General features: G+C 33.1%; 1 protein-coding gene across 9 annotated transcripts in view; it reads left to right on the top strand.

Moving 5' to 3' along the window:
* Positions 1 to 19,304, top strand: part of LOC132742001 (uncharacterized) — a 46,604-nt gene that overhangs the window by 8,104 nt on the left and 19,196 nt on the right. For 5 of the 9 annotated variants that reach the window (XM_060730277.1, XM_060730280.1, XM_060730278.1 and 2 more), the window contains exons 4-19: positions 412 to 519; positions 1,199 to 1,331; positions 3,743 to 3,817; positions 6,573 to 6,626; positions 9,669 to 9,796; positions 11,065 to 11,275; positions 11,411 to 11,549; positions 11,965 to 12,237; positions 14,015 to 14,112; positions 15,023 to 15,107; positions 15,975 to 16,092; positions 16,561 to 16,778; positions 17,096 to 17,149; positions 18,212 to 18,298; positions 18,647 to 18,751; positions 18,911 to 19,042. In XM_060730277.1, the coding sequence (XP_060586260.1) occupies positions 412 to 519; positions 1,199 to 1,331; positions 3,743 to 3,817; positions 6,573 to 6,626; positions 9,669 to 9,796; positions 11,065 to 11,275; positions 11,411 to 11,549; positions 11,965 to 12,237; positions 14,015 to 14,112; positions 15,023 to 15,107; positions 15,975 to 16,092; positions 16,561 to 16,778; positions 17,096 to 17,149; positions 18,212 to 18,298; positions 18,647 to 18,751; positions 18,911 to 19,042 (2,018 nt within the window). Of the gene's footprint in view, positions 1 to 411; positions 520 to 1,198; positions 1,332 to 1,895; positions 1,923 to 3,742; positions 3,818 to 6,572; positions 6,627 to 9,668; positions 9,797 to 11,064; positions 11,276 to 11,410; positions 11,550 to 11,964; positions 12,238 to 14,014; positions 14,113 to 15,022; positions 15,108 to 15,974; positions 16,093 to 16,560; positions 16,779 to 17,095; positions 17,150 to 18,211; positions 18,299 to 18,646; positions 18,752 to 18,910; positions 19,043 to 19,304 lie in introns of all 9 variants that reach the window. The other 4 variants (XM_060730282.1, XM_060730281.1, XM_060730279.1 and 1 more) reach the window with 4 other exon arrangements.

Raw genomic sequence — 19,304 nt, forward strand, 5'->3', positions numbered from 1 at the left:
TTTTTTATCAAGTTTCTTAAACATTGCAAACGGATTTAATCTGTCACTACCTGATTATCTGTACATGTAAGTATGTATATACATTTATTTCACGAAAATCAGCCGGAAAAGAGCCGACCCATGTTTGTAATATATAGGACAGAAACAGGGTAAAAAGTATTTGTTGGGATAAAATTTCGTCGGATCTTAAATTCGTGGATTGACCTACCCACGAAAACCACGAAAATTCGTGCCCCACGAATAATAATGATTTTACAGTATACAATTAGGAAATACAAATGTAAGCAGAAAATAAGTTTAAATAAAAATGAAGATAGGCACTTAGAACCTAGGCTATTTATAACATAAGTTTGGTTATTTATTTGGGTTATAACAGAGGTAATTTATAATGATATTGAATTAATTATACAGGTGAGAAAGAGAGGGCTGGCTCTAGAATGGGAGATGTGGATCGTCCAAGATCTCGTAATGATTATGATCAGGATATAGAACGTTACAGGGATAAATACAGAGACAGGGGTAACTATATCACTAATCTGTCTCATCTTTTATTTTAAATTTAAAACTTGGAAAATGTAGAACTTCACTGATTTGTCTTTTGATTAGTTGATACAGAATTTTAATTGATTATAAAATTGCCCGAGTTTCAAAAATTAATAGCTGTTACACATATTATGGAAGATTATAACCTGCTTTTCAGTGGACTTTGAAAAGGTGAGGGTTATATTGTTAAACTGTTTATAAATGACCATATAACCTGTCAAGAATCTTTATAACAAATATCTGACACAGCAAACTTCCTTCATATTAGAGAAAAAAAATTGCTTCGTATATTGTTTTACATAATGATTATCCCTTAAAAAGTGACATTAGGAACGTGCAGTATTATAATAGATACTAATGATATATATGAGCCACGACATGACAAAACCAACATAATGGGTTTGCGACCAGCATAGAGCCAGACCAGCCTGCGCATCCGCGCAATCTGATCAGGATCCATGCTGTTCGCTTACAAACCCTATAACAAGTAGAGAAACTGAAAGCGAACAGCATGGATCCTGATCAGATTGCGCGGATGCGCAGGCTTGTCTGGATCCATGCTGGTCTCAAACCCATTATGTTGGTTTTGTCATGTCGTGGCTCAATTATAGTTTGAGTGCGGATATTTTGATCATATTGTATTATTTTTGTTCAGGTTATGACTACAACGACTACTACAGCAGACGGCAGTATTACGACAGACAATATTATGATTATTATTACGGTAATTACGGCCAGGGTTACTACGATGAACACGGTTACTATCACGCCGACCCCGCGGCTCAAAGGTTAGTTTATGCCGCTAAACTCTCTCTATACATATGTGCATTATGACCAACAATTTTGTTTTGTATAAACTTTTATATTTATTTATAGTTGCTGTATATTTTGTTTCTTTATGCACTGTATTGCCATGTTTTGAGAGATTATTGTGCACAAGTTTTGTTAGGTGCTTACAGGAGCTTCAGTTTTTTGCAACTTGCCAAATCCAACATAATTTTACAGCTTACGGTAAATCTTAATTGGTAATATAATCAATGACACAGCAAACTTCAGATCTCAATATTTGATGAAATTTTACGGCATACTTAAGATCTCAATTTATGACAAAATGTTACAGCATATGCATACGTACAGCATACGTAAGATCTCAATTTTTAATTAAGTGCTACAGCATACGTAAGATCTCAATTTATGATTTCGTGCTACAGCATACGTTAGATCTCAATTTTTGATTTTGTGCTACAGCATACGTTAGATCTCAATTTTTGATTTTGTGCTACAGCATATCTAAGATCTCAATTTGCAATGATACAGCATACGTAAATAATGAATCTTATTTCATAATACAGTAAAGTTGATAGCAAACATTCTAGAAGGTCAGTATCAATCCTGGGTTTCCCACTATAGGTGTCCGAAATTTTTAAGAAAATACAATTTTCTTAACCATTGGGCAGCTGAGGATGGGATTTTTGCTCCCCTTTTTGTGATGTGCCTTACAGAAAATGTGTTTGTAGATGACTTAGATCCATGTACCATTTTATATGTTTGGTTACAAACCTCCTGCTTTGTCATGTTTTATCATCTTATTTGAAGGAATTAGGCTGATCCTTTTATTTAAAAAAAACAAACCATTAAAGTGAGAAATTTTGGGTTTTTTATTTCTGTACATTCACTTAGCTCCATGGTGAATTATTAAATACAAAAGTTTGTTGGAAAGCATGATTTTAAAGCATGAATGGCAATTTAAAAAGAATTTATCCTTTTTTTCCCCTATCAAATGTACATTTTGGAAAATATCTTTTCGAGTTATACAAGAGCCCTACATGGCAGTGTGAGGTTAATTTAGCAGACACAGCCGACTCCCACCCTACCCTCCAACACCCCTTGCAGTGCTATGGGTTTGAAGTCTGCCAAGGTTGTTAATATAACATGTGATGTGTATCGAAAGACCTTGATTTAACTTGTGTTAGTTATCTGGTGTACCGGAAGACATTGATTTAACTCACATGTTCACTTGAGCATAAAATAATGTACTGTTTGACGTAACAGATATTCCTACACCAATTAAACCTTGACAGAATTAACGACTTGAATGTAGTGTTGTAAAAGATAAGAGTAAAAATCAGAATAAACGATGTTGACTATAGATGTTCTAAGAATTTAGGATACCAGGAACATGTATATAATATTGTAATGAAGCTTTTGTAGATTGCAGGTGGTTTTAGTGATTAAAGCATGCAGTTTTCTTTAACATGTAATATTTATTCCTGTACTAAAATAATTATGTTTAATTGACTTATAAATGGAAATAATAATTGCTATAAGGAATTAATACATATATAATAAATATTATATTCTTACATGACATAACATGTTAACTTTAACAACTGTGGAAGATGTTGTCATTAATGGAGCATTGGACTACATTTCATGAAAATCTTTTTAATGGTTATATTTAAACACAAAATAATTTTTTTTATAATTAATAACAGTATATTTTAAAAAAGAGAAATAGTGCAACATAGTACCACAGAATTCTAAAAAATGATAGAGAATGCAGAAAATTAAATATAACTCTTGGAAATTAAGAAAATTGATTTTATAAGTCAGGGAAATAGAAAATTAATTTTTATAAGTCTGAGAAATTTAGAAAATTAATTTTTATAAGTCTGAGAAATTTAGAAAATTAATTTTTTATAAGTCTGAGAAATTCAGAAAATTAATTTTTATAAGTCCGAGAAATTCAGAAAATTAATTTAAGAATCCAAAGAAAGATTTCAGGATGTTTAGGTTGAGTTGTAGATATTTGTAAGAAGTATGACAGCCTCTTTAAAAGCTTATGGTATGGCAAAGGTTTCAATTTGGAGATATGGTCAATAATTGCAAATATTTCTTCATTGAAACAACATGTGTTTTTCCTTTTTTTTTCCTTTTTATTCCTTTTTTAAATTATAATATTATTTGATTTCATTTCTCTCTTTCTATTGTGTACATTGTAATTAACATGCTTTAAAACCATGCAAGGCAGCAACAAAACTGACATGTTTATCTTCATATAATTGATATGTTTATTAATTTTGGTATAAAGGAAGATGCATATTATTAAAGGGAGTTAATTATGATTTTGAAAAAAAAAACACATGTTGGTGGTTGGCCTGCTGCATGCTTGATTCAGTTCCCTCCCTTTGCCTGCTAGGTACCAGTATGAACACTACCACAGAAGGTCAAGAACAGGAACTCCTGGTTCCTTATCTGATGGGGGTGAAGAAATGTAAGTAGATTACTTCCCTTTATTGTGTAAGTATGGCTGACTCCTAGGCTTTAGCGATGTTGCTTTTGTTTCCTTTTTTTTGACCTTATTTTCTTGGCTGTAAAAAGCTTTTAGTTGCTAATATTGTCTGGCAGTTTTATTTGTACGTTGGAATGTTTAAGGTGTAATATTTTATAGTGTAATATTTTATACAGAATGTTTTGATATGTTTCATATTACAATGGTAGTGTCACCCATATCTGTCATATATAGTACATCATGGAATATGCTAGAGTAATTTAGTGGTTAATTATTTTATTATATATCAATTTCCCACTTGAAGTTCGCTTATACCCCGGTCACATATTCACGGAATACGCCCACGGAAGAGCCACGGATTAATTCCGGCATCGTCCGTAGCTACCCGTACTGGTCAGTAGCTCTCCGTATTGTAACCGTAATTAATCGTAGTAGTCCTTGTATATCCGTAGCGATCCTTGACAATTTTTGAACATGCACAAAAATTTGCTACGGAAAAATCAACCGTAGAGTATCCCTACTAGTCCGTATTAAACCGTTCTGATACGTACTGGTCCGTACGGAAACCGTACTAGTCCGTACTGATTCGTAGGCCTCAACCTGCTACGGATTTCCACTGTTTGGTACGGAGAACTACGTATTTGTACGGTTACCCTACGTATAAGCTACGGTTTTAATACGGATGAATACGGCATTGTCACGGAAAGGTACGATCGTAATACGTTGTACTACGGAGAGGCAGGGATTAGCACGGTCTTACAGGGTTTATTGCGTTGCAACACGAAATGGTACGGTCCACCAATGTTTAGTACGGATAAACACGGACTTTTATTACATACGTGGGATAGATTAATAGTATCATGTGCTCTTCAAGAGTATAAATACTACCTTCTTGTTAAAATAGACATATTTGCGTGAACATTCAATAAATGATAATTGCCATTTACTGGCTGCAACTTTATATTTAAATAGCTCAGAATGCGGAGGCAGTGGTCGAGCTGCTTGATGACATGCATAGAGGTAGAAATATATTAATATCGTACTACATTTCATAAGTAACAGAATAGCATTTAATGTTACATATTTTACAAACATTAATTTGGCTCGTGAAATTGGAGTAAATTTGTACATAAAACGAAGTGCCTCATAAGCCTCTGACGCTGGCCCTTGAGTGATAATAAGATAAATTAACAAGCTTTTAACATATTTTTAAAATATAAACATTCACGATAATTAATGTTATTGTAAAATGAACAACAAATTTCAAAATCAAAAGAGAAGCAGTATTGATCAATATTTTTCTTTAATGATTACTAGCCCAGATCTAATCAGGTAAGAGGAGATGGTGGACTAGAGATGGGTTATTACGAAGACCCCTTCATGTTTAGTATGAGACTCTTATGGTCGAACCTGTTGAGGATCCGGCGTCCTTCACGAAATTCACTTTAATCGGACCTGATATGTCTCGGCGGTCGGACGCGATGAGGCCGAATCCTCTCCGCCAAAATCATTGAACTCTACAATTCGTTTTCTAGGTGTTCTTTTCTTGTGAGGCATTTTGAAAATGAGCATGCAAGAGATTGTGGACGGATATAATAGGTCCGTGGCAATACGTTCTTCTCCGTATCAATTCGTTCTTCTCCGTATCAGACCCGTACTAATTCGTATTAACCCGTGCTTATACCGTAGCAGACCGTAGTGTATCCGTAGTGCATCCGTCCTGATTCGTGTCGTTCCGTACCAAACCGTGTCGGTCCGTAACAATCCGTGTCTCTCCCGGGGCTTTTGGTGGAAAATCTGTCGAACTCCGTACTCATACCGTTGTGTGTCCGTACTGGAACCGTAGCGGACTACGGAATTTCACATTTCCGTAGTAATCCGTGAACGATTAGACTGTAGCTCTTCCGTGGCATTATCCGTGAATATGTGACCGGGGCATTAAGAAATCATCGGACCCAATTCTGTTACTTGGTGTCACAATCATGAACCACCAGAACTTTTGATCCATTTTGTAAAAAATAAAATAGATTAGTCCTGAATCTGCTGACTTTCTTAAATGGACTTGTCCATCTTCCATTTTTGGAACAGTCCATTATAAATGTTAGGGATATCAAGATAAAAATGTGAAGTTAGTTTACAGTATATAACAAGGTCAGACTACATGGACGTGAAGACTGGCCTGCCTATATACTGATGGCAGAAGTTAATTATTTTTGGTTACAGCAGAGTTATCGTTGAATTAGTAAAATATCATTTTAAAATATCAATATTATAGTCTTTATGATGTGCATCTTCATGTATATTATATATACATTTAACAAGAGAGTTTTAAGAACAATAATTAGAGTTATATATGAACGCTATCCGGCACACTGTAATAGAATACCCCACGTTAAAATTTTAAATACTGCATCCCTGCATGACAGGTAACATATTGTCTGACATTTTGCATGTAAAATATTACTGTTTCAGTTTTCTGACAATACTAATTTCAGGTTCTTTTTCTTTTAACAATAATAAACCTTAAACATTTAAACATTTTCGCTTTCGTATTCCTCTAACCTTCTTGTAAACTGTTTCTGTTTAATTTTTTCCCTTCTAAATGTATATTTGGTTGATTTACACTTGTTGTTGTTTTTTTTTAACAGTTTTATTTTGGTATTAAAGTTTTGAGTGAATAACAATTTGTTGGGTTTTTTTTGCTTTGTTACAAGTTTTATTTTGATTTTATTTATAGTTCTAGTATAGCAGAAAAGAAAAAACGGTCTGAGTCAGACCCTGATAAAAAGAGGTATATAAATAATCACAGGGATCTATATAATTGAGCCGCTCCATGACAAAATCAACATAGTGCGTTTGTGACCAGCATGGATCCAGAACAGCCTGCGCAACCACACAGTCTGATCAGGATCCATGCTGTTCGCTTACAAACCCTATTACAAGTACAGAAATTGATAGCGAACAGCATGGATCCTGATCAGACTGTGCGAAGGCGCAGACTGGTCTGGATCTATGCTGGTCCCAAACCCACTATGTTGGTTTTGTCATGATGCGGCTCATATATATATCATCGTGTATACACTAAATGCTTGTATAACTAGATGTGGGCTTGTTGGCTGCTTGATGGGTTTTCTCCTTTTATTTATAAATGCGAGAACTGTACCATTATACTGCAGCAAGTGCACAGCTATATTGGGTATATAGTGGAATAATGGCAGAAGGGTGTGTAACTGTTAATATCAGCATTCTCTAACTGTACTATATATATAAACATAAAACAAAACTGGGTACTCTAGATATTTATATATGAAAATATGTTTTAAAGGTGTATATGGTGTTAAGTCTCGGAATTATGTTGCCAATTACAAATTTAATTGGTATTTAATTGATCAATATTTCCCCCTATTAAAACATTACTTTATCATTTGGCATGTGCTGTGTTTTCATTGGATGATGTCATTATTGTTTCTAGAATTATTTTAATACATACAAGTACATAATCATAACAGCATGCTAATTCTCACTTTTACAGAGTTGTGGCCCCTTATTTTAATTTTCTGAGTGAAAATGAAATAAATTGTGCCCTTTTACATAGGTTTGTCCATAGGTTTTACAGGGTAGGACACTACAATTTTTTTTGGATATTTTATAAAATAAAAAAAATTGAAATTTGAAAAGAACTAAAATAATCTATTAAATTGGACTTGCAGACTGATGTGATATTATATAAGTGACATTGGACCTCCATTGTCCATCCTGGCTTCTATAGAAGTATTTAAAAATAAAAATGCTAAATATAATATTTTTAGTAGTTTAATAAATTATCTCCCCCTTGTTATATGTATTATGAAATAAAGACAACTCTGTATCAGAAGCTGGCAGCATGCTCTCCCTTTGATATTTTCACTATATGCCTGTCTGTATGGTTATTTCTAACTGTGCTTAATGTATATTTATTTGATATCTATTTATATTAGTGGTTAATTTATATCATATTTATGGTAATTGTAACGGTTAATTGATATCATATTTATATTAATAGTTAAGTGATTTCACAATTAAATTAATGGTCAATTAATGTCATATTTATATTAATGGTTAATTGATATCATATTTATATTAAAATGGTTAATTGATATCATATTTATATTAATAGTTAACTGATATCATATTCATATTTATACATGTAGTTTATTGATACCATATTAATATTTAATATATTCATATTAATATTCAATATCTTAAATTATATCTAATTGGTATCATATTTATATTAACATTGAATTGATATAATATAGTATTTACATTAATGTTAATTGATGTCATATTTATATAAATATTTAAATGTATCACATCTTTATTGATATTTAAAAATAATATCAAGTTTGTTTTATCATATACAATCTATCTAACACTTCTAGATTCAATTGTGTTGTACAGTGAAAGTAAAAAAAAATATGATTGAAATAAATAATTATTATAATACATGTATATATACGGTATCACATTATAGCCTGTAATCTTCATTTTCCATGCTAAAATCTTCCATACATCGTCTTAAATTGTCATTTTCATAAGCTGGAATCTCTATAATCGGCCTTAAATCTTCATTTCATAAGCTTGCATCTGCATACTTAGTCTTAAATCTTCATTTTCAAAAGCTCGAATCTTCATATTTAGTATCTTCATACTTAGTCTTAAATCTTCATTTTCATAAGCTCGAATCTTCATACTTAGTCTTAAATCTAGAATTATCACTTGGTCATATATCTTCATTTTCTGTGCTAGAATCTTGATACTTGCTTTGAAATTCAAATTTTGTAAGCTTGAAGTATTAAATCTAGAATCTTCATACTTGGTCTGAAATCTTCATTTTCTATGCTAGAATCTTCATACCTGGTTTGATATTCAAATTTTGTAAGCTTGAAGTCTTAAACCTAGAAACTTCATACTTGGTCTTAAAGCTTCATTTCATAAGCTAAAATCTGTAAACTTTGTGAATAATTCAGACCTTTATTTTATTAGCTAAAATCTTCATACTTAATCTTTATTGCATGAGAGTAGGATCTTTATGCTTTGCCTCAAAATCTTCATTTTCATAAAAAAGAATCTTTATATCATAAGCTTGAATCATCACTTGGTCTTTAAATCTTTCATTTCTTAAGCTAGAATCTTCATACTTTAAATTGTGTAAAATTCACTTTAAACATGCTAGTATCTTCATGATAGACCTGAATTTTTATTTTTAAGATACAAGTCTTTGAAAATTTTGTCTTTTATGTGTTAAATCTATTATAAATAAGAGCATTATTTAGATGTATTGAAATTTTAATGTTTGAGCTATTAAATGACTTTCCACCTACTTGGTCAAATTTTCAAAATTAGCTTAATATTATGACGACTGTTCATTTTGATTATGGACATTTCACCTACACTGTGTTACACATGTCATTTGTTTTGTTTGGCCTTTTTCACTTTAAACTACAAGGCTTGGATACTTTATTGATATTGTATAACATTGTAACAAATGAGGTTTTGTTTCAATTTTTTGAAGCTGTATTAAATTTTATTTATAATAGTTATATTGAAATATTTAGCTTTGACATAAACTTTGGTTTTATGGATTTTATTTTTAAAACAGTTACTTTACCCTTTTATAACACCCTCTCTCTATATGTAATGATGGTATTTGTGTGATTTAAAAGGTTAATGTGTAAAAAGAAATGGCATATTTGTAAAAGTAATGGCATATGTGTCATGGCATATGTGTAAAAGCAATGACATATGTGAAAAAGTAATGACATATTTAATATAGTTGAGTTTGTTATTTCAGATTTGATTACCCGCCTGACCTACACGACTACTCACATCGTGGCTATGATGAATACTACAATTACTATGGTTACGAACAGAATGGTCACCGCTGGGACCCAAATATCTCCGAGTGGGTCGCAACAACTAGTAAGAAAACTTATATTGCTGAATATGCTTTTAATGTTACAAAGGTTATGCTAAGACTATGTAAATTTCCTTACTATTATAAACATGGTATGCAATGTCCAGTTTGAAGGAAGGGGTGGTAGGGGTACACCAGTGGACTTCTAATCAAGTGGAAGTGGGTTCCAATCCTACCAGTGGTGAGGTTCTCTTTTAATTTTTACAATCCACACTGGTGTGATTGGTTATGACACCAAGGAACCAGTCTGGTTATAACACAAGGAACCAGTCTGGTTATGACTTTCAGGAACCAGTCTGGTTATGACACCAGGGAACCAGTCTGGTTATGACACCAAGGAACCAGTCTGGTTATGACACTCAGGAACCAGTCTGGTTATGACACCCAGGAACCAGTCTGGTTATGACACCCAGGAACCAGTCTAGTTATGACACCCAGGAACCAGTCTGGTTATGACACCAAAGAAGCAGTCTGGTTATGACACCCAGGAACCAGTCTGGTTATAACACACAGGAACCAGTCTGGTTATGACACTCAGGAACCAGTCTGTTTATGACACCCAGGAACCAGTCTGGTTATGACACACAGGAACCAGTCTGGTTATGACACCCAGGAAACAGTCTGGTTATGACACCCAGGAACCAGTCTGGTTATGACACCCAGGAACCAGTCTGGTTATGACACCCAGGAAGCAGTCTGGTTATGACACCCAGGAACCAGTCTGCTGACAAAACTTCAAGCACATTTGAAATTAATGGGAAGACATATTGAATAAGCTGTAAAGTGTGTTATTCTGCCATAAGTTGAAGTGTGTACTCTTATCTGTGGATATTAGACTGAATTGAACTGACCTTGAACTTGATCAGCAGTTAAATTAATTAACCATTGTAATTAGACGTAGGTTGTATATGTTAAATGAAAAATGCACAACAGGACATGGAGGTTTACTTTAGTGTCCGGGACAAGACAAAAACTATAGGCAAACTTAAAAATTCTGGAAAGTATCAAACATGTAATTGAGTCAAACTGTTTTGTCAATAAATATCAGAATGACATTAGATAATTATGAGGTACATTAGATAATTATGAGGTACATTAGATAATTATGAGGTACATTAGATAATTATGAGGTACATTAGATAATTATGAGGTACATTAGATAATTATGAGGTACATTAGATAATTATGAGGTACACTAGATAATTTTGAGGTACATTAGATAATTATGAGGTTATTAGATAATGTTGATAGTAAAATGTTATTTGTGTTTCAGCTGATGTGATACCACAAAGACAAACACCAGAAAAGTTTATGATCCCACATATGCGAGCATGTTTTGGTCCTAATGGTCAGCTAGTTAAAGTTATACCAAACCGGCCAGCAGATGGTCAGCCTGCTACTGTAGAGATTCATGATGTTCAAGCTCTTCTAGAAGATAATGAGGAAGCTGAAGTGCTGAGTCAGTTCCCTGGACCTTTAGTCAGGTGAGTCAATTACCTAGACGATTGGTCTGAAAATGACTGATGGGTTTTTATCTTGAAAAACAAAAACTTTTATTACACTTAAGCTTGATTGTGAAGTTCTTGTTATATATAATGTATGTTTGATATATTTTTCAGGGGAGACACACACAAGAATGATGTATTACTGTTCTGTCAGAACAAGGCCAAGTTATGTACAGAAAATATGAACCTTGAAGACAGAGATTCTGCTGAACTCATCTGGAGGTTTCTAGAACTTCTTATAAAACAAAATGGAGTAAGTATAATTTTATATTATATCCCTTGCTGGAAGTAAATGTGAAAAACCTTTACCATAAGTACACAGCAAGGTCAATCTGCTTATATATGCTCAACTTTTTGTATTTTGACAAAACCAATTCCTTAAACATGTTTTTAGAAGTTTTCCAAATTTAAAGCATTTAGAAGGGATAAATAAGTCTAGTTGCAATAAGCCAGGGATAAGGGTTATGACATGTTGTAAATTTGTTTGAGTGTTCTGTGTTTCTTTTAAGACGAAATGTAAGTATTACCTTGTTGATTGAATGGAGGGGGGAAACAAATATAGGAGCAAATGTTTTATACCCTTTAAGATAAAACGATTAATAAAGCTTGTACCAATGCTGATCTATTATGGTTTGTTATGGTATTTAGAATTAATAAATGTTTTTCAGACTGTCGTAGGTACAGATATTGCCGACCTTATTTTACAAGGTCACGAACCAACCACCCAGGAGTACCGTCGTTCTGGTATGAAGATCGCGGCAAGCTCTGACAACCTCGATGTTGATGAGGAGTCAGAAGACAGTCAGAGTCAGAAATTATCACGCGGCTCGACGCCAATAGATAGGTCATTAGTGGTTGATAGGTCGATTATAAACAAAGGGCGGTCAGTTGAGGAAGTTACAGATAGATTCCGTCACTTACTGATGTATGGTCGCAAAAAGGTCAGACAATGTTTAAATAAGTTGTAATGTTTATTTACAGAAAATACTCCTGAAATAGAATGTAATTTGATATGTGTCTTCAAGTTACTAGTAGAATTCCCACTTGGGACTTTGAATTCTATGATGTGAAGAAGCTATCCAGCTAGCTTATGGAATGTCGGTCTTTCTACTTGGGTGCCTGTTCATGCCTGAAATAATGCATGGATGGGCACCTTAAGTCTTCCTCCACCACTAAAGCTGGAATGTCGCCATATGACCTTTACAATGTCCAGTGACAGTAAAATACATGTGTCCTGAGCAAACAATTTGAAGATTTTAAAACATTCTTTTAATGTAAGAAGTGTAAAGGTTATGAATTAAAATTTCATATTGAGTTGCTAATTTACGAAAAACTAAATAGCTTTTATTCTAGTAGAGTATTTGGCTTATTATGCCCCCATTTCGAAGAAAAGGGGGTATATTGCTTTGCACTTGTCGGTCCGTCGGTCCGTAGACCAAATGGTTTCTGAGTGATAACTAAAGAACCCTTAGGCCTAGGAACTTCAAACTTGGTATGGTGATTGGTCATGACCAGTAGATGACCCCTATTGATTTTGGGGTCAAGGGGTCAAAGGTCAAGGTCACATTGACCTTGTTAGCAAAAACGGTTTCCGATCAATAACTAAAGAACCTTAAGGCCTAGGAACTTCAAACTTGGTATGGTGATTGGTCATGATCAGTAGATGACACCTATAGATTTTGGGGTCAAAGGTCAAGGTCACATTGACCTCTTGGGTAAAAACGGTTTCCGAGTGATAACTAAAGAATCCTTAGGCCTAAAAACTTCAAACTTGGTATGGTGATTGGTCATGACCAGTAGATGACCCCTATTGATTTTGGGGTCAAGGGGTCAAAGGTCAAGGTCACATTGACCTTGTAAGCAAAAACAGTTTCCGATCAATAACTAAAGAACCTTAAGGCCTAGGAACTTCAAACTTGGTATGGTGATTGGTCATGATCAGTAGATGACCCCTATTGATTTTGGGGTCAAGGGGTCAAAGGTCAAGGTCACATTGACCTTGTAGGTAAAAACGGTCAATTAACTAAAAACGCTTAGGCCTAGGAACTTCAAACTTTGTATGATGATTGGTCGTGACCAGCAGATGACCCCTATTGAGTTTTGGGTCAAGGGGTCAAAGGTCAAGGTCATGACCAGTAGATACTTGATAACCCTTATTAATTGTTTGATCACTGGGTCAGAAGTCATGCATAATAACCTTATCACATGACTAATTGGCTGCTGATAGGGGGCATACATGTTTTACAAACATATCTTGTTCCCTTATAGCCAAATTCTCAATTTGAATTTATACAGGTGTAAATTACAGCATTTGATCATTTTCTCCTATTGAATCTATAGATTTACAAATGTTTCCTCGTTGTTTAATACCTAAAATAAGAATGCCTTTCTTATACCATACATATAGAGTTGTCATATTCTTAACTTGAACATTTGAAGTCAAAATCTCTCTCCCTTTTTCATAGGTAGGGGAAGAGACCCTCCTTCTGAAATTGGGGGGAAGTAACATTTTTGAAAAACTAAAGGGGAAGAAAATACCTGATGTAAATTCAATTTTAGGGAATACAGCATAAATTTAAAGAATTTAAAGAATTTCACAAGGGAAAGAAGCAATTAAAAGGCGTCTACCGTACAATGAAGAAAGGTGCTTTATATACATTATATTTGGTAAAAAAAATGATGAATCTGAATCAATGAATATTGTTGTAAATATTACAGGATGCTCTAGACTGGGCAATGAAGAATAACCTGTGGGGACATGCTTTATTCCTCGCCAGTAAGATGGATAGTCGAGCTCATGCCAATGTTATGATGAGGTAAACTATCTTTTATCACATAAACCGCAGCGCAGGAGTGTAATAAAGCCATTTAATAAAAACGATATTACGCTAGTGTAATAACATGTGACATAATTTGCGCTATAGTGTTAAAACTCGCTAATGTTAGCGTGTCACTAGGCGCATCAATGAAAAATGACGCGTTTTAAATGTAAACTGTTATTTCTTTGAATATGTGATAAATAGAATATTATATTCCTGTAGATTCAATACTAAATTTGTTGAAATTGTTGGATAAAACAATATTATGCTCGCCAGAGGCTGGCATAATATGATTTTTTTTCAACTCGTTCAATAAATTTAGTATCAAACCTACCCTCATTCAATATCCTCTGTATATGAACTGTTAGTGTGTGCTGAGTGACAGTACGTATAGAAGAGGTAAAATGAAGTGTAATGGGTTTTTTTTATTTATATAAGTGGATATTGTTTGTTGGTTGGTAAATGAAGCAACTAGTTGAAGGGAGAACCATCATAAACAATGACAACAACAAAATATCATAAATATTACAGGTTTTGTGGTTTGATTGAGACTGTTCATTAGAGATAATTGAAAGGTGCAACATCCCTCACACCCCTAATCACTAGGCCCTGAGTCGCTAAACATGCATTGTCCTTGAAAGGTGTTTAAAATTGGTGAGGGTTAAGGTTACTGAAGCTAAAAATAGATTTTTTATAACTTATCTTTGCAGTACTTCATTTATTGACTATTACTTTTAATATATGTGATATAATTACTTTGCATGGATCATTTACTCTTAGTTGGTTTAATGTCAGAGGCTTGAAATTGATTTTTTTTTATACTTTTCTAGCTTTGTCATTTCTATCATAGTGATTATTTTCCAATTATAAGATATTATTTTACACTGTTAATTTGTATTGTTTACAGGTTTGCTAATGTAGCAATGCGTATGAATGACCCCCTGCAGACACTGTATCAGATGATGTCAGGACGACAACCAGCCGCTGTCACTGTATGTTATATATATATATATCACATTTTATAACTTCATGATAAATACTGTAAACTTGGCAGCTATTGAATGTGATGATTAAAAGAGAAAAAAATATATATGTTGTATCTTCTAGAGATATTGAATCTGTCATGTTATAGTTTTGTATAAGGGTTGTAGTGTTTTGACAACATTTGCCTAACTGTGTCTGACTTAATTTTGCCTAACTGTGTCTGACTAAATTTTGCCTAACTGTATCTGAGTAGTGTAATATGAGGAAGATAAGCAATTTGTTATATCTAGCTAAGCTATAACATCCTGGCATTAAACCATAGAGGTGAGGATCTGAAACTAGAACATGTTGACAAAGACGATCAATTTAGGTGTTCATTTGAACCTGAAATAAGTATATGAAAGGGAATAACTCCAGTCTTTCACTAAAACTTAACTGTAATATCTTTATCTTAATGGTGTTACTGTGACCTGAAATGCAACCCAGCAAATAAATATACCTGTCAATTTTATATATATTGAAATACAAAAAAAGTCAAGTTAGTGTCTGAAAAAAGTGACATTCAATAAAACAAAACATAGAAGACAGTCCATGAAGTAACTAATTTAATGATTTGCCAACCAGTTTCTCTTATGATCATCTGGGCAAAAGTAATTTTGCATAGTAACAACATCGTTTGTTTGTACACATGTGTACACACAAAATCTAAAAATAGTAACATCATTATGTAGAAGTTAGTTTCAGATTAAAAATATCAATAACAAAGCGTTTTTTAGATAACGTAACTGAAATCTTTTTTACTATAAAATTTATAAAATGGATAAATATAATTTGTTGTTGATTTATTATAATGAAGTACACATATATATTAACAGTGTGTAGCGGAGGAAAGATGGGGAGACTGGCGGCCACATCTAGCTATGATATTGTCTAACCATTCTCAGAAACCCGATCTAGACAGGAAATCTATAACAACTCTGGGAGATACACTAGGTATGTTTGTTTTAAGTCCTGACCTGCTGGACCAATGCAAACCAAGGTCAGTAATAGTACAAACCAAGGTCAATGTAGACCAAGGTCGGTGGACTAGTACAGACCAAGGTTGTTTCACCAGTGCAGACCAAAGTCGGCCAACACATCATGGTTCGCACTGTTTCCTATTCAGTCAGTCAGTATATGATGAATGTTGGCAAGAAATTATGGCAAGTATAAACAAGACTAAAAGTCATATCATTTAAATAGGTTTGTACTAGAGCAGTAGGTAGTAAGAAGAAGACCTACTGTCACTGGTGGGTGAAACACTGCATAGTGAATATGAATATCCTCCAGCAGTAAAAATAGCAATATTTACAAAATGCCTGAACCATTTAAATTGTTCAAATATTATAAACACATGTATAGGTATGATTTCAGTTCAATGATTGTTTATTGTTTTATTGTTGTGTTTATGTTCTGTTTCAGCTTCTAGAGGGTTTTTACATGCCAGTCATTTTTGTTACTTGATGTCCCAGACAAGTTTTGGATCGTACAACAAAAAATCTTCAAAGATAGTACTGGTCGGCTCAAGTCATGGCCTACCATTACAATATTTTGCGACGGACGAGGCTATACAATGTACAGAGATTTATGAATATGCTATATCACTAGGAAATATGATGACTAACTTAATAAACTTTCAGGTAAATATCTGTGTGTCTGTCTTATTTTTTGTTTTGCGAAGTTTATGCATAAAAAACAATTGTAGCAACCATTTTGGACTTTTGTAATAATTTTTTAGTCATGAATTGTTTAAAGCTTTAGAAATATCTCTTTTTTATTTGAGAAAACTTAATAGTTTGAAAAACCTATGTTGTGTTGCAGTTTAAAGAGTTTGTGTTTATGCAAGTTAATGTTGAGAAGGACACAGCTGATGCTGTAATAATTAATTAGATCACTTTTACCACCCCACATACTTGCATGACATAATATACATACATTTGACTACTTTATTTTCCAGACATTTAAGTACCTGTACGCTACGAGACTGGCTGACTATGGTTTTGCTCAAGAAGTAAGTGTTTATATATATAAATATATTTGTTTATAAGGTCATTAATACGATAGGTTTATGATATCTTTGTTACTTTAACCTTTAGGTATAAGTGATGAATGTTTGCCACCAGAGTAGCACCAGGCCAGACTGCACCTGTATCCTGTCTTACCAGGCTTTATACTGGTGGTAGCATAATATTTCCGTAAACTTTATGTTTAAATCCTTTTTAAGTTTGAATCCACAATATTGCAAATTCAAAGCTGCACAAACCTGTTACAAGCAGATTAAAGGTTCTTTATCTTCTAATTGACTATTTCATATTCCCAGCAGGGCTGTCAGTTATGTTAATGAGAAGTGTGAAGGTTATAATAGTCTCACAAATTTTTATGGATGAAATATAGTTTAATCTCTGAAGTGTGAAGTTAAACATAATGTATTTCATGCTTTCCTGTGTTTTACTGTAATATATCAGATGATTATATTCTAATAAACCTCAATTGAAATTCATGAAATATAATTTTCACTGAAGCCAGACTATATTTGAATGCAGATGAAAAGAATATCATAACTAAATTGAATTACAGGCAATAATAAACGCTGTAATACCTAAACTTTGCTTCTGTAGGAAAAGAAAGTTGATGTTATAATACGTTATGTTAAAAATGTATTAAATCAGAGAAATTTAACAGAACTATATTTCAAAATTGATGATGTAACATCATGAATTGATGACATATTAAAGGAAAATGCGCGATATTACACAGCAAAATCAGTAAAAATTACTTAAAATCACTTAAAAAGTATGAATTAAAAAGGAAATTTATTAGTTTTACATATAAGATTGAAATATATTTCGTTTGTGAACACCAGCTGTTCTATTTTCATATGTGGTAACGCCACTTTTGAAAATATTGCATCTGATGTTCACTCAGTGAAATATATTTCAATCTTACATGCAAAACAAATATCCTCTATTTAATCTCTGATTAGTGTGAAGTTAACATAGTTTAATCACTTAAGTGTGAAGTTTTTTGTTTTGTGTTTCATACTGAATATAATAAGATTCATGTTTGATTTCAGGCACTGCAATATTGTGAAGTGATCTCAAAATATATAAATGTAAACCCAGCCTTCTTCCCACATATTCTAGTCAAGTTGGTGTATGATGTAAGTAACATATATTTATCACAGGTTCTTACTTATTTATATTCTTACCTTACAAGCTAATTCTCGAAATTCCTTAAAGTAAATGTTTGCTGATATATAATTGACTGTAAGGAACATCCTCTTAAACTTTATTTGACAAATCAAATGTTTATAAACAAAACACAGACCACTCACTTCTTTTTCATGTACAGACTCAGGTCAAACCGAGTCTGCAATTTTCATGTAATTTTGTTGTGATTAATACTTCCGAGGGATCACTATGTATCCAGATTTTTATTATTATTTATGTTTTTTTATCTTTTTAATTAACATCCTAATATGTCATGGTTGTTGTTGTTTTTTTTACAGTTTTCCAGTCAGATAAAGTTTAGTCAACCTCAGAACTTAGAAGAAGATGATGTTGCTGACCCAGATTGGCTTCGTGCATTACATACAACACTCGTGCAATTTGAGGTAATTTTATACTGTTGACTTAATGTAGTGTACTCGACCAGCCGTGACATTCAAACCACCCAACTTACTTTATTTAAAATACTGGAATTAAAACCCAATAAAAAACAGACTTTATAGATGATACTAGATAATTCACTGTCTGTATTAATATGTTAATAGGAAGGTGCAATTCTGCCTGCGTCAGGGTCCGCAACTCCTGCATTTTACGGGGGTCGTACAACAGCGAGTAGTGACAGTGGAGAAGTTGGCATGTACATGCAGGGAACTGACAACGGTACCATGTATGCACAGGTAAATTTCCTATATATTAATATATATATTCAAGTTATACTTTCTTTTAAAATACATTTCTTAACAGAATAGGAGCTAAATGCTAAAGTAACTGCTGTAAGTTAAAACTTAAAAATAAATAATTTTAAGATTTTACATGTGAAGAAAAAATCCAGCTAATTTATAAAAAAACTAGATGTTTTACAAAAGTGCTTGTTCATGTTTTAAATCATAACTGGGGTCATATTACCCTTGCATTGTTAGACCCACATATTGAGCTTCA

The sequence above is a fragment of the Ruditapes philippinarum genome, unplaced genomic scaffold (assembly GCF_026571515.1).
Source record: "Ruditapes philippinarum isolate M1 unplaced genomic scaffold, ASM2657151v2 ctg1205_1_1_1_1, whole genome shotgun sequence".
In the NCBI taxonomy this organism is placed as follows: domain Eukaryota; kingdom Metazoa; phylum Mollusca; class Bivalvia; order Venerida; family Veneridae; genus Ruditapes; species Ruditapes philippinarum.